The sequence below is a fragment of the Oreochromis niloticus genome, linkage group LG11, assembly GCF_001858045.2.
Source record: "Oreochromis niloticus isolate F11D_XX linkage group LG11, O_niloticus_UMD_NMBU, whole genome shotgun sequence".
Classification (NCBI taxonomy): Eukaryota; Metazoa; Chordata; class Actinopteri; order Cichliformes; family Cichlidae; genus Oreochromis; species Oreochromis niloticus.
Genome location: NC_031976.2, coordinates 25047995 through 25064477, shown reverse-complemented (window position 1 = coordinate 25064477; position 16483 = coordinate 25047995). Strand labels below are relative to the sequence as shown.

Here is a 16483-nt window from a genome sequence, read left to right as displayed (position 1 = left end):
CACTTGGCCCCTGGAAAGAGTTGGAAAGTGAGGTATGTATACTTTTTTTCCCCTTAAGTTAGTGGTCACCTTTAGAGGCCATTAGTAAGATTACAGAAACAAATCGCTCAACTCTGTAGGGTGGCTGTGGCTCAGGTGGTAGAGCAGATCAGCTACTGATTGGAAGGTTGGTGGTTCGATTCCTGTCAAATATACTTAGGCAAAATACTAACCACAAATTGCACTCCGATGTGTTCATCGGAGTGTGAATGTTTAGAAGTGCTGGTGTGAATGAGGCATGTTGTATAGAGTGCTTTGAATACTCCGGGTACTCCAAGTAGTAAAGTGCTATATAAGAATCAGTCCATAGCTCTATAACAGCTGATGAGTCAATGCACATGGTGCAATAAAAGTACTTTTAGAAGTACATTTTTCCAAACAGTTACATTTACTTATGTTTATTCAAATTTACTAGAGTAGGGTTAGGGGTTGCCACCTCAACATGCAGTGAAGTTCTATAGCAGGGGTGTCGAGGGCCGGTGTCCTGCAGTTTTTAGATCTCACCCTGGGTCAACACACCTGAATCAAATGATTAGTTCATTACCTTGCCTCTGGAGAACTTCAAGACATGTTGAGGGGGTAATTTAGCCTTTAAATCAGCTGTCTTGTATCAAGGTTACATCTAAAACCTGCAGGACACCAGCCCTCAAGGCCTGGAGTTGGACACCTGTGTTCTATAGTCTTGCTAATGACCTATTAATTTTATTCAGGTGTGTTGCAGCAGGGACACATGTAAGGGTTTTAAGACACTGGCCCTAGAGGACTGGAGTTTGACACCCCTGTTCTAGATCATAATTGCCTATTTGATGCTGGTGGGGAAAAAAAATAAAATAAATAAAAATAAAAATAATATGCAGCATTGATTTTTGACTCTTATTCAATGACATCAGTTTGGCAGGGGTCCAAAAAGGTTTGAGCAAGGTGAGTGGGCTTTGAAACTTCCAATTTAGACTATTCATAATTTTTAGGTTATAGATATCGCCATGGGTAACACACCTGAATCAAGCAATTGGTTCATTACCAGACCTCTGGAGAACTTCAAGACATGTTGAGGGGGTAATTTAGCAATTTGAATCAGCTGTGCTGGATCAAGGATGCATGTAAAACCTGCAAGACACTGGCCCTTGAAGCCTGGAGTCCTGCCACCCCTGTTCTAAAGTATGATATAGCAGACTGCCGCAGCAGACACTGGGCACTCATTGTAAGAAATCACACGACCATGAGACTTGTAAATGAAATGACTACGTTTAATACAATTTTCATTAATTTTCTTTAAGACGGTGTATCTACAAGATGAGGGTTCTCTTTGTTGACCCATTTGGGGCAATAGAAAAACAAATGGCAAAGTTCAAGAATGTAACAAGGTAAGCAAAAACAGTTAAGAAATAACTACCATTTGGTTAAGATCAACTTGTACATGTGAATCACATGAGGCTTCTGCAATGAGTGAAGTTGTACAGAGCTCTGATTAGGAGGTAATGTCCAGCCATTGGAAAATGGAGCACAACTGTTGCCCACCCAGAGGAGCAGGATGTTACATCCTTTGGTATCTTTGTATGCAAGGTAGCTATAATGGTCATTGTAACACACCCAAAAAGACTCTAGGTCTGACCAACCGTCTCAGCCGTGGGCAAAAAGATGACAGTCAATACAATTCTAAAAGATAGTTGACACAATACTCAAAAGATAATAGTCCAGTGTCCCATTTGCGAATCAAGTAAAAACACAGTCCCAAGGCCAGAGCCAGCTATGCCACAACGACAGTTGCACTCCACACATCAACTCCAACTGGGTTAGCAGTTGTCCTCTGAGACCCACCACCCTGCAAGGAGTGGTCACTCCAGCCTCAGAAACTCCGCTGCCTTTAGACTGTGGCATATAATAGGCCCTGGCCTGCACAGAGAGACATAATAACACATTCACTATATAATTCATAGTGCAAAACCCATCCATCCCAAACATATCAGATTTCATCACATTACATACCTGCACAGAGAAACAAAATAACAAAGCAGTGTTTGTAGTGTGGGCTATAAGTAGACCAGTGTATCAGTGCAATCAATTACACCTGCTTCTAATTAGTCCAGCTCCATTGGCTCACCAAAAATATGACACACACACACACACACAACCCAGTGCAACGTCACACAATAAGATGGAGCTGAATTAATACAGGCTCATTAGTCTACCATGTTACAGCCATAGTATTGTACTTGATTAAACACAGATTCTAATTAACAGAAAATGTCAGTTTGCAGAACAAATTCTATCGGGGACAACAATACACTACCCTGTTGACAAAGAAGGGGTTGGCAGGCTAAGATTGGACAGCGCTCTCTGTGTTCCAAAATTCAGGTATACCCCCAAAATTGCAATTGAATATTCATTTAAAATATTTATATGTATATCCTCCTTGTGGCATATTTTCAGATGACCTTCCCAGCTTTTTTGTGCCTGTGATGAAACAAGCTCTGGTGCAGAAAATGAATGTGTAAGATACCCAAATCAATACCAAAGACTAAAGAACATTAGATTGGTTACCTCAACATCATTGCTTGAAAGATCACCTAGATCACAGGTGTCGAACTCCAGGCCTTGAGAGCCGGTGTCCTGCAGGTTTTAGATGTGTCCTTGACCCAAAACAGCTGATTAAAAGGCTAAATTACCTCCCCAACATGTCTTGAAGTTCTCCAGAAGCCTGTTAATGAACTAATCATTTGATTCAGGTGTGTTGACCCAGGGTGAGATCTAAAACCTGTAGGACACCGGCCCTCGAGGCCTGGAGTTCGACACCCCTGACCTAGATGCACCATCAGAAAACATATAGTCCAGGTAACCTGCATGCCTTTGCACTTTAAAGACACTAGAGCACCTAAAGGACACACAAACACAACAAATGATCCAATGCTAAGACTTGTGCACAGAAATCTGCAGTAACTGCACATTTAAACAACCTTAGATGCTGCATTCAACAACATGACTTTACACGACTGACTCTGAAAACATAAAATTTCTTTCAGATTGAATGCACGTGCTATGGAAAGTGGTACCACACAATGTCTTCCCCTGTACAGAAGGCCACTACAGATGTTATGTATGGTAAATAAACAGAAAAAATATCCCTGTTGTCTATGCTCAATAACTGGTTTTAGTCTTCACAATCCACATTGCTGCCATTGCATAAGTGAACATGTTTGTGGGTCGATTTGAATGCTCCAAGTGTAAGTTGTGGAACTTCCCTTTTGTGGCGATAAAGCCAGGGGCAGCTGTGTGTCATAAGTTAATCTGTTTGTAGACTATGGCACTTGGCTACAGGTGGCGCTAGTTGACTCGACTTTCAGTGCGCACAAAGTCAATGCCACGCTTTAGTTGTGAGGCGACAACGTCGAAATCGGAGTAATAACATGCGGCGTGAATAATAACGAAGACTAGATCTGGATAAACTTTCTCGGTCTTGTGAACAGCATCGGCGTGGTGACGTATATTTGTTTGCCGTTTTCGCCTCGTACGTGAAAATATCACCAGGTAAACTCGAATTAGTTTTCAATAGTTTATCAGTCAAGAGCAATAAGAATAACGGACTGTGTTTAGGGCAACCTCACAAATGTAACAGATGAAATATTCACCGTTTATTTCCGGTAACGGCTCCTGAAAAGCAAGTCTACCACACATCTGTTCGACCAACGCCAGTTAATCTGGAACACCGTCACCAGTTAATCACGACACCAGTTAATCTGGTCATTATGGCCCGCCAACACAATTAAAACAAACAAACAAGCTGGTTTATACTTTGAAGCCCGCACCCTGCAAGGTGAAGGAGTGGGGATTTTTTTATGGTGTTTTTTTTTTTTTTGTGCGTCTGAGTCTTATGTCAGCTTCCTCTTTAGTGGTTTTAGATGCTGTGTATCAGCACTGCTGTAGGTAGAGCTCTTTTTCACTAGGCAGGTTTTCTTCCCTCTCTGGACAAATACATGTGAAAATTTAAAAAAATGTATAAAATGATCACAAATTGACTTTTGAGGATGAACACTTGCTTTACTTTGTATTACTTGCTCATTTGTTTTTCAGTAGACACACCTTTGATTGAAGGTAGCAGACCACTGTGTGTTAAAATCTGCTGTGGTTTGAAGTGTGATAGCTTGCTAGCATTTTTTTTCTTTCACTCAAGAAGTTCTCAAAGATGAGGGTGTAAAGTAATTCACTTAATCAAAACTAGAGACCTGTGTGTGTGTGTGTGTGTGTGTGTGTGTGTGTGTGTGTGTGTGTTCATGATTTCTTTTTGGTTTTGAAATGGGATTTATATTCAGCCTTGGGGCCTTTTGTTACTTGAGTTATTTTGTATTCCCTGTACTTATGAGTTTTTGTGTTTCTCGCTGCATGGTTTCCTTAGAGATTCCTGATGTCATGTGCCATTCTCTGCAAGTCTTTGGTACCTTCTGTTGCTTTTCCTATAAACTACCAGCATTAAAATGGATGTTTGTGCTTATCTCCTGTTTCTTGAGTTTATCTGGCTTCCACACATCAAAATGTGACATATGCAGGTTCTGTGGTTTTCCATGCTGTCCTTATATTTTGTAGATGGTATTAGTTCTTTACCTGGAAAATATTTGGAAAGTGCTTCCAAATTTGTCTGAAAGGCACTGGATGTCTAATGGAGCAGTTTGGTCTTGATACAATAAATCCGATAGCTGAGATTTTAAGAAAACCTAAATGTTCTGTCTTTTTTCTTGTCTTCCTCCCCTCACCTCCACCTGTGTGCAGCAGATGGCAGCCGCTTCCTAAGCCCAGTTGTGCCAGAAGCTTCATCTTGTTGGGTTGTCTGATTCTTGGGGGTTTCTTTATATTATTGTAGGGTCTTTACCTTACTACATAAAGTGCCTTAATGCCAACCCCTGTTGTAAATTTGGCACTATATAAATAAAATTGTAGTGAAGATTTAGTTGAATTGACTAAGCTAAATACAGAAAATTAGAACATTATTTTTTGCATTTGGTTTGTGTAACTGAAAAGAAACAAGCAAAAACACTGGTGTACATGCAGATGTATAGTGGATGGCACCACCATGTGGTTGAAAAACATTTGACACGTCAAATGATCAAACCAAATTAACGGCCTTTTCTCTGTCTGTCCACAGATGATGGAAAATGAAAAGATTACAGTGACAGGGGATGACTTGTTTGATTTATATGAAAACTATTCAGACTGGAACATCTCTTATGAAGGGGGTGATGTTTGCGACCTGACTGAGACTGTAAATTTTGAAGCCGTGTTCATACCAGTTCTGTACTCTGTGGTGTTTGTTGTCGGTCTACTTGGGAATGGATTACTGTTGAGAATACTGGCTCGGAGTAGGAAAACCTGGAGTGTAACAGATACCTTCATCCTCCACCTGGGAGTGGCAGATATCCTGATGCTGGTGACGCTGCCCATCTGGGCTGCACAGTATGCTCAAAGTGACGGATGGACATTTGGTACTCCCCTGTGCAATATCATTGGAAGTGTTTTTACAGTAAGTATTGTGCTGATGTAAAGATGCAGTGAAAATATCTGTGTTTTCAATTCATTTAGCAGAGGTTTGTTGTCTCTCATTGATTTCTTTAGATTAACTTCTACAGTGGGATCCTTCTCCTGGCCTGCATCAGTCTGGACCGCTACCTGTCCATCGTCCATGCTACTCAGATGTACTCAAGGAAGAAGCCTTGGGTTGTTCAGGCCAGCTGCCTGATGATGTGGTTCTTTTCCCTGCTTCTCTCTATCATTGACTGGATCTTTTTAGAAGAAATGTTTGATGATAGACGAGGCAGGAGAGAGTGTATTTACAAGTATAGCAAATTAGATGAGAATGCAGTATATTATTGGTGGTTGGCCTCACGCATGATTTATCTCATAGTGGGCTTTGCGCTCCCTTCAGCCGTCATGATGTTCTGCTACACCTGCATCCTGCATCAGCTGAGGTGTGGTGCCCACAGCCATCAAAAGCAGAGAGCTTTTAAATTTATTGTGGCTGTGGTGGTGGTTTTCTTTATTTGCTGGACACCGTACAACATCATGATTTTGGTGGAAACCTTTCATTTTGACAGCAACACAGAAACTTGTTCAGGCACAACATCTCTGGAGAAAGCAAAGACAGTGACCACCTGTGTGGGCTTCATTCACTGTTGCCTCAATCCCATCTTGTATGCTTTTGTGGGTGTGAAGTTTCGCTGTTAATTAATTAATTAATTAGCATCCTCAGGTCTCTGGCCTGCAAAGTGGCTAGTGCAAAAATCCAGTCTTTTGTCAGCAACGGAAGCACCATTTGATCTGAGTCTGCCGACACCTCCCACTCCCCTGCGAACTGAGAAAGACAAAACCAGGGAAATACATAAACATCAGAATGTACAGTGTGCTTTTGTATATTGTTGCATTAGATAACCTGAAATGGGCAGTGGTAATTTGTTATCTTCCGTAGTATTGAACATGACGGCTAATAATATTTCTTTTTTCTAATTGCCGGGCAGTATTGTAATAGAAATAAGTCATAACAACATGAGAATCATTAGTTTAAAGAGATTAATATGTTTTCAACAGCTTGTATTTCATACTATTTTTTTGTATCTTGATTTATATTTTGTAAAAAATGTTATAATGAAGACTATATAATTGTAAACCATAATAAAGTCTGTTTCCAATATGAGAATTCCCACAGGACCAACATGCCAATCAGTAGAACTTTGATGATTATTCACTAAAATCACTAAACTATGCGGGCAAATTTGGAAACGTGTCAAAACCACAAACAGTTCATCAAACAGTTGAGACCTTCCTTTGATGAGTTTGTCTCCAGGTTTCAGTTTCCATTTGAAGCCTGGTGACTAATTCATTTAATTTACTTTATTTTATATAGACATGGCATAAAATTAGTTTTAAATTTGACTTTGTGCTGGAAACTACAAAAACCTAAATATGAATACAAGTTACTACAAATATTACTGACATACACAAAACACGTATGGACTGAAATGGAAAACCTCTTTTAAAGTCAAATTTATTCATATAGAATCTTTCATACAAAAAGAATCCAACATGGTTTACAAGGACAAAAAAATGACATAAAAAGGCAAACATATAAAAAAATAGGAACACAATATTTACAATTAAATGAAAATGAAGTAAATATTCAATATAAAAGCTACAGAAAACAAAATGATGTTTAACCCCAATTTAAAAAAAGATTCTGCACACCACAGGACGTTTATTCCATAACTGAGAAACAAATACTATATGGTGCCTCAGCTGGTTAGGTTCTAGACCTTAGGATATTAAGTAAGCCTATTCCTGAAGACCTAAGAGACCTAGGAGCCTCACAGACTTCAAGTAGATCACCAGTATATTTAGGTCCATTGCCCTCAATACTTTATAACCCATTAACAGTATTTTACAATCAGTCCCTTTACAGACAGGAAGCCAGTACAATAATTACATTTATTTTAATATGATCAATTTTTCCTGGTGTTGGTCAGAAACCTAGCAACAGCATTTTGGGGTATACATTGAATTACAATAATTTAGCTTAGGAAAAATAAATGCATAAATAAGCATTTTAGTATCTCTTAAATCTAATTCTAATATCCTTAAGATGGAAACGGATTGCATAATGGTCTTTGTATAACTATTAAAATTCAAATCAGCATCCATAACTATGCTAAATGTTTAAAAATTTATCTGTAGTATTGAATTTCATGTACTTTAATTTTTGGGACCAAAAATAATTATTTCTGTTTTTCAGTATTAAGTTAAAAAATTTTGGGGGTCATCCATTCATTTATTTGTTTACTCAGTAACTGCAATTGACTAAAATAATAAGGTGACACTGACATATACTAAAAATGCTATATATTTTTTTTTAAATTTTTTTTTTTTTTTAAATTCTGAAGCACAAATTACAACTATTAAACTGATGATTGTTTTCAGGTTTAGTCTTTGATTTCACAGGAATATTTACAGAAAGTGTGACAACCTTACTTAGATGCTTATTCACTAAAGTTTTTCATCATATACATATTTTCACACTAGTGTAAATGCATTCCATTAAGCTTTCTACGCAGCGTTCTTGAGCTAATCTGAAGGCCACATGAAGTTTGGAGGTCTATACTGACTGACTCTGCAGAAGGTTCACAACCCCATACCCAACCACTGAGCCCACTTTGTGATTTTAGGTGGGCTACTTATTTGTGGCTGTTGTTCCCAATCACTTCCACTTTGTTATAATACCACTAACAACTGACTGTGGAATATTTAGTAGTGAGGAAATTTCACAAATGTACAAGTTGCACAGGTGGCATCCTAGCACAATACCACACTGGTATTCACTGAGCTCCTGAGAGCGAGCCATTCTCTCACAAATATTTGTAGAAGCAGTCTGCCCGCCTGTTTTCATACACCTGTGGCCGTGGAAGCAACCAGAACAGCTGAATTCAAGAAATTAGATGGGTGAGGGAATACTTTTGGCAATATGTCTCTAAAAAAGACAAAAATAACAAATCTTGACTGAGCTTACAAATGAACATAGATGAACACGAAGTCAAAAACATCAGAACATACAACATGCATTATTAAAAATAATATAAACAAGTCAGTTTTTAATACAATACACTCACAGGACCAAAAGGCCAGGTAAAGAAATCTTACTGACATTGACTTAATGATTGTTAAAGTTATACAAGGGCAGCTATCAAAACCGAAAGATAGATTAGGAAACCCCCCCCCCATCAAACAGTTGATACATTTCTTTGATTAGCACTACTGGTTTCTAGGTTTCAGTTTCCATTTGACACCAGTTGAGTAATTTGTTAAATTTTCTTTATTTGACAGGGTTATGAAATGTGTAAATCTAAAGTGGAACCACGACCTGCACACAGATTCCATAAAAGTTTATATCATATATGTATCTTCATTTTATTAACAAAAAAAGAAGGGTAACAAGGAGAAAGAAAATTGTAGTTTTACAGCAAATTTATAAATGGGTTCAGTTATCTCTGCTGTAGTTAGTTCCAGACATCTTAAACACACAATTTAAATATATGAAGTGCAGTTACATTTCATATATTTAGACAGATCAGGATTATTTTATAGCTCTGTAAAAATGTAAGCTACATTTTTAAATGAGGCCTGAAACCTAATTCTCAGCGTCTTGGAAAAAAGAGTAAATTAAAAAGTAAAGCTGAAATTTTAAAGTTATTGTTATATTTTTTCACAAAAATACTGTTTCAAAACAACATTAACGATTTTCTATAATAAAAACCCCATCAAACTTCTTACACAGCACAAGGTAGAGGAGGTAATTTTTTGGTTTTATTTTTAGGGTTTGTGCGAGCTTCCTCTTTAGCTGATTTAGATGCTTTTATCGGCACTGCTGGAGGTAGAGCTCTTTTACTGGTCAGATTCTTATGATCTACGATATCAGAGACTTCTAGTTTGGTATGTTTTTATGTTGTTCCTATATTATTTTATTATATATATATATATATCATCCTATGCTGGCTATTTCTCATTTTTCTCGAGTATGTCATTATTGTAAAATTTGGGTCAACATCATATCATGAATTTTAACTACACTGATCACTCTCTTTATACATTAATTAATTATGAGTTTAAGAATTTACTAAATAATCACAAATTGAATTTTGACACAAAAAGGTTGTTTTGTGTTGTTTTCTTTACTGTTTGTTTTTCTGTTTGTATACACACCTTTAGTCCTCAGTGACAAACTACAGCGTATTAAACTGTGATGTTGTGAAGGGTGATATTTTCCTATAACATATATATTTTTTTTAACATTCAGTATGTTTATGACATTATGTTTATGACATTATGTTTATGACACACTAATGTCTAGAGCCTCCTGACTCTTAATTTGTTGCAAAATGTGAATTTACATGCTTCCTCTTGGTTGATGTATTTCAGTTTCTCTTCCCTAAATTGTACCAACATAAATAAAAGAAGAAGAAGATTGAATACAAAACAGTTAAAATAAATTAATAAATTAATAAATTAAAAAATAAACCAATAGTATGACTGAAATGGTTGACACTGCCTTATGTTGATTGGCACAAGTAATTCAGTTAATAAAAAAAATTAAATAATAAACCGTACAAAGCAAAGTATTATGTATCCAGTTTCTGTGGTATTTCACCCTATCCTCACAGTAAAAATATTATCTATTAAAAAACACACTGTGTTCTTTACCTGGAAAATAATAGTAGTGTTTCCAAATACTTGGAAGGCACTGAATATCTAATGCAGCAGCTTTAAAAAACCCCCCGCATGCATTAAACAAACAAACAAACAAACAAAAGACTAAATACAGAACACAAAAAACATTATTTTTGCATTTCAACAAGAACAATCCAACCATCCATCCAATACTTTACAGACCGGCTGACTGAGCGACCATGTGGTTGAAAGCCACTTCACAAGTCAGAGTCTAAGTGAAAATAAAATTAATGGCCATTCCTCTTTCTGTCCACAGATGATGGAATATGAAAAGTTTACAGGGGAGGACCTTGACAGGTCTGATTTCTACGAGAACTATAACTATTCAGACTGGAACATCTCTTATGAGGGGAATGATATTTGCAGCCTGACTGAGACTGTCGATTTTGAAGCCGTGTTCATACCAGTTCTGTACTCTGTGGTGTTTGCTGTTGGTCTAATTGGGAATGGATTGCTGTTGAGGATACTGGCTCGGAGTAGGAAAACCTGGAGTGTAACAGATACCTTCATCCTCCACCTGGGAGTGGCAGATATCCTGATGCTGGTGACGCTGCCCATCTGGGCTGCACAGTATGCTCAAAGTGGTGGATGGACATTTGGTACTCCCCTGTGCAAGATCAGTGGAAGTGTTTTTACAGTAAGTATTGTCCTGAAGTAAAGATGCAGTGAAAATATCTGTATTTTCAATTCATTTAGCAGAGGTTTGTTGTCTCTCATTGATTTCTTTAGATTAACTTCTACTGTGGGATCCTTCTCCTGGCCTGCATCAGTCTGGACCGCTACCTGTCCATCGTCCATGCTACACAGATGTACTCAAGGAAGAAGCCTTGGGTTGTTCAGGCCAGCTGCCTGATGGTGTGGTTCTTTTCCCTGCTTCTCTCCATCACTGACTGGATCTTTTTAGAAGAAATGTTTGATGATAGACGAGGCAGGAGAGAGTGTATTCACAACTATAGCAAATTTGATGAGAATGCAGTATATTATTGGAGGTTGGCATCACGCATGATTTATCTCATAGTGGGTTTTGTGCTTCCTTTCGCCATCATGATGTTCTGCTACACCTGCATCCTGCATCAGCTGAGGTGTGGTGCCCACAGCCATCAAAAGCAGAGAGCTTTCAAAGTTATTGTGGCTGTGGTGGTGGTTTTCTTTATCTGCTGGACCCCGTACAACATCACACTCTTAGTGGAAACGTTTAATTTTGATATCAGTAATGAAACTTGTTCAGACACAACATCTCTGGAGAAAGCAAAGACAGTGACCACCTGTGTGGGTTTCATTCACTGCTGCCTCAATCCCATCCTGTATGCTTTTGTGAGTGAGAAGTTCCGGCGTCAGCTCCTGAGCAGGGAAACAGTGTTCATGTCACACTTAAATGTTTCAAATCATCAAACAAATCATAGGTGAATTGTTCCCCCGGCCCCTGACCGTGATTCCTCTAAAGAAGAAATTCAGTCAGATTAAGGAGCTCCTCTAAATATTTCTTCCACAGTCTGGCTATGTCCTCAGTTGAAGGCAGCAGCACCCCACCTTCATTAAATACAGTGTAAGTAGAGCACCGCTTTCCCCTCCACCTTTTCTCATGGTCATGCTCACCCCATGATAATACATGGAGCTCCAAAATGAGGACCATTGATTGATTGATTTCTTGATTGACTCTTTCTTTCTTTCTTTAGGAGCCAGAATTCTCCCCTTCCAAAATTACTGTGAAGTTCATCCTCATGATGAATTTATATAAACTTCTGATCACAACTGTAGTCTCTGGTACAAGGTGTAAAGTTTTAGTTGATGTTACAGAGAATTCTGACTGACTGAAATCAGTTCTTTAAATGTGAAGGACCCACTGGTGTTATGTGGGGACCCAGTCGTTTTAAGTTGGGTTTGTTCCTGTTTATATAGGCTGCTTTTGAAAACATCAGGATTTACACCCAGGGATATACTTTCGATCTTGGAATTCTTCTGGGAAGCACCATTAAATGAGGATTTTACTCTCAGGATTAAAGGCTAAATTCACCTTTACAGACATATATTTATTTTATTTGCACAAAATTTTTTTTCAAGTAATGAAGTTTTGTTTCAAAAACTTCACATAGTCAACATAGCAAAAGTCAACCCAATGAACATTCAGGCACCACATCTTACAAAATTCAAATTTACTAGGCACGTTATTTACATTACTTCAAAATGGCATTTTAAAACAAACCAACAAAATTACTGTAAACAATATGAATATTTACTACATTATGAAATATATGGAATTAATTAACAAGAAATCAAATCTGTAGTGGATTTAAAGAGATATATTAGACATGCAGAGAGATTGTTTCCAGTCCACACTGCAAGAAAGATGAGGTGTGAGGCTTAAATTACAGGCATTGGCACTGCTACTTTTTCTGACTTGACTCTCTGTGGCTCTCCTATACAAGTATAATTAATGCATGCATAGGTCTATAATTACTTCCCAGAATTACTTCAGCTGTTTTTGTGTGTGGGATTGCATAATTTCTGTGGCCTATAATGCAGTTGGAAATGTTGTCTATTGCTGTTGATTTTAAGACCATAATGAAAGCCACCATTACTCTTACTGTTGAACAACGTTCTACTATTTTAATGTTTTTATGTTAAACAAACTGTTTTTCTGAGCTTTATATAAAAAAAACTTAACAGTTTGGAAAATTCAAAATCTGAGGTGTTAGAACATGTTTCTAAAAGGCAATTTTAGACATAAAACACACATTTTGAACAAAACTTCAAAGCAAAAGTAAAATAAAAATGTAAAATGAACACTTAAATGAGTGAACATGTTTGTTGGTGAGTTTATAGGTAGTTAAATCAAAACTGCTACTCCTCAGTAAAACCTTTTGGCTCTTTTTTGAGGAATTTTATTTCCCAGAGTTTATATTTGTGGTAATAACAATTTTCTTGCTAAATAAATAAAAAGTAAAATCAGAGAAATACCTGTTACAATTGCTAACAAAATAAACATGTAAAAAACATTTTTGTAAAAGAACAAAAAATGAGTAAATTATTGTTTTGGTTAGTTTATTGGTTGCCAGTATATATGCTGCTCTACAATCTTATTCAGCTGAAGTGAACTTTCCTGTTTACACATACCATTACTCTTCTTATTAAAACAACTCCCAATATTTAATGTTTACAGTACAGAGTTCAGTGCAGGACAAGAGCCTGCAAAGACTTAAAAGCTGCGTTATTGCATGCATTATTTGCTTATTTATTTTAAGCATTATCTAAACATAAAGCAGCATTGAAATCACACTATGAAACCACTGTGTGACTTGTTTGTCTTCTGCTCATGAAGTCTTTGCTCAGTACATGTCAACTGATGTGACAGAAGACTGCGCAACATTTTGGTCTATTTCTTCCTTCTTTTTTTCTGTATATATTAAATTTTTATAATGGCCTGTGTAAACCGAGGAGAAGCTTTTAAGTTAAGTTCATGACCTATTTTGGCAAACAGATGAAGAATGCATGTAAGAATGATACAGAAAAATTTTAACTCACATGCAATAGTTTCTGTAAAAACAGCTTACATGTCTTTAACGGGAAACTGAAACCATAAAAATGAACGGTAGACACACTGGCTCGGTGACAGGGATCTTACGTAATAGATGGAAACAATGAGATATAATGTGACATGCACTGTAAAATGTAATATTGTGTTTAATTAAAAATATTAAATAGGCTGAACTCAATTTTTATCAATTTGTTATTAGAACTCAATTTAAATAAGTTACCAGTACTTTTTATGCAAAAACGCTGATAAACTCCATTTATTTGAGTTGTCTTAACTTAGAAAAACTAAGTAAGCTGGAAGTTTTGCTTCTCAGTGCGGAAGGATGAAAGATGTGTTTTGAAAATGCCACGTGACTACCGTCCTCCTCCCTCTCGGATCAGTCCGCATGTTCACGGTGCATTTTTTATGGAATATGTTGAGCAAACCTGGAGAAGCGTCAGCTCAAGATATTATTGTTGTCATTGCTGTGGATCTTTACCTGATACACTGACTTGGTGAGTAAATGTTTACTCTTATTCAAACTGATTTTGTGGCTTCTCTTAGTTTAGCACCAGGTTTAAAATCTTGCTAGCTAGTTAGTGTTAGCCTAGCGTTGCTGCTGCCGCTGGGCTCGTCTTACTTAAAAATTAACACCACAGCCTTAAAAACCTTACATAAAACTATGTGGTGAAATTTTCTGTTGATTGTTTGAAATAAATGAGATAAGAGCCCAGACAAAATTCTTCGGGAGGTGCAGCCGTTAGGGGTGGGGGTGGGGGTGGATAACAGAGCTCTCCGAAAACGTGGAAGCACTTTTGCAAATATGTGATATTTTGATAAATTAAGTAGATATTTGAGCATTACATAGCTACATTGTCGCCTGAAAATATCTTAAAAGGTTATTTTGTGACCCAGAAAGGGTAGTCTGGGGAAAAGGAGGATCGCATTTGTCGGCCACGGTTGTCGGAGCCTGTGCGTACTTGTAAGCGCGGCAATGGCGGAGGAGCGCCGCTGAAAAACTTATTACTTTTTCTGGGTCACAAAATAAACTTTTAAGATATTTTCAGGCGAGAATGTAGCTGTGTAAATTTAAAATATTTGCTCGATTTATCAAGACATCACATATTTGCAAAAATGCTCCGACGTTTTCGGAGACGTCTTTTTTTTTTCATGCTTTGTGGCAGCTTTAGAACATCTGTGGCATCTATTAATGTCAAATCTAGCCTTTATTTAACAACATAAGCAAACTCTATGTTACAATGATTGCACAGCCATTAAGGATCAAATCAGTTTCTGAAAAATGTTCTGTTTTTTCTCCCTCTGGTTGCTTCTTACTGTCTTTGAGGCTCGGGACCAGCACTCCTGTTGTTGGACAGAAAGACATCAACTCAGTGGTAAGTATTTTGGTTTTCCAATATATTAGCAACTGTCAGTGACATTTATATTAATCAGGCTGAACTTTAATCATACTTTAGATCAGCCTGTTTTACTTGTTGTTTTATTTGTGCTTTGGTTTGGGGAAGTTGTTTCTTTACTGATCTTTTCCTGTCTTCTGTTGTTAGACTTGAGATATGACTGCACTATGCTGTTGCTGGTGACCACAGTTAATTCTACAAGACATGCTGTGTAAGTAAACAAACAACAACAGTTTGGGCTGCATTTCTTGGAAGATCACATCCCCCAAACTTAGTTTAGAGGGTCTACACTGTATATAGTGAAGTCTGCAAGTTTTCTAACAGCAAAATTTGTTTTGTGCCCAAAATCATTTTGCACATCATTAGAATGAAAGTTATTGGTAAATGGCCTGTATTTATATAGCGCTTTTCTGGTCCCTAAGGACCCCAAAGCGCTTTACATATCCAGTCATTCACCCATTCATACACACATTCACACACTGGTGATGGCAAGCTACGTTGTAGCCACAGCCACCCTGGGGCGCACTGACAGAGGGGAGGCCATGTTTGCATAGCCATTTTTTAAAATGATGCTTTCATGACATTATTGTGTGTTGGGTGGTGGTCAGGGTTATCCAGACTGACAATTTGGGACATTGAATGTCACCTCTCCGGTGGGGAGGGAGCCTGAGATTGTCTAAATTGGAGTCTGTTCTATACCAAATGCAGAAAAAAATGTTTTAAGAAAGCAATTAAGTTCATGTTCCAAAAAATATGATTGTTTGCTTGCAGGACAACAGGAGAGATGAGTCCTCCGTCACAGATGGTGTGGTCAGTGAAGATGGTCGCCTGCAGGTTCAAGCTCATTGCATCTCCAACCCACATCCACTGCCACTGTACTTAAGGGAAGTTAAAGACTTTCTTCTGCACTTACATTTGGATCACCTCGATCCATGACAGTCATTCAGGCAGTAATGCCTGGACTGGAAACAAGCATCCTTAAAATAATACAACATTCCAGCTCATGTGTTGGAATGGAAAACAAATGTGTTGTTTAAATTAGAGACTGCACTTGTGACAGAACAACAAATATTTTATTTTGATTATATAAGTAATGTAAGTACAAAACAAACTTGTGGTAGGCCTAAACTTATTTTCAGAATAATTAAATCTGAGACTTTGTTTCATTGTAAGATTATAACAGTGATGGCAATATAATTGTTTGTTGTTCAGCAGAACAGTGTCCAGTATGTTGGCTGTTATACTTTGTTGTGTTTGAAAA

The 16483-nt window shown here is 37.5% G+C and overlaps 2 protein-coding genes and 2 long non-coding RNA genes across 4 annotated transcripts; 3 read left to right on the top strand and 1 right to left on the bottom strand.

Annotated features, from left to right (window-relative positions):
• Positions 1-1272: 1272 nt before the first annotated feature.
• Positions 1273-2705, bottom strand: LOC109204163 (uncharacterized). The gene is made up of 2 exons (XR_002063717.2): positions 2581-2705; positions 1273-1932 (listed from the first exon to the last, which is right to left on the bottom strand). It is a non-coding gene; the product is annotated as an uncharacterized LOC109204163 (long non-coding RNA).
• On the top strand, positions 2168-3148 carry LOC106097037 (uncharacterized). The gene is made up of 3 exons (XR_001223368.3): positions 2168-2394; positions 2470-2530; positions 3060-3148. It is a non-coding gene; the product is annotated as an uncharacterized LOC106097037 (long non-coding RNA).
• A 199-nt stretch (positions 3149-3347) lies between these two features.
• LOC100709758 (C-X-C chemokine receptor type 3) lies at positions 3348-6719 on the top strand. Its single transcript, XM_019364479.2, is given in 5 exon segments — positions 3348-3564; positions 3700-3850; positions 5174-5548; positions 5641-6249; positions 6252-6719. Coding segments are annotated over 3 exon segments (1113 nt in total). The 5' UTR covers positions 3348-3564; positions 3700-3850; the 3' UTR covers positions 6381-6719.
• A 2593-nt stretch (positions 6720-9312) lies between these two features.
• LOC100701965 (C-X-C chemokine receptor type 3) lies at positions 9313-13814 on the top strand. The gene is made up of 3 exons (XM_005463951.3): positions 9313-9498; positions 10550-10930; positions 11023-13814. Exons 2-3 carry the CDS (start codon positions 10550-10552, stop codon positions 11698-11700), a joined length of 1059 nt encoding a protein of 352 aa, XP_005464008.2. The 5' UTR covers positions 9313-9498; the 3' UTR covers positions 11701-13814.
• The last annotated feature ends 2669 nt before the right edge of the window (positions 13815-16483 follow it).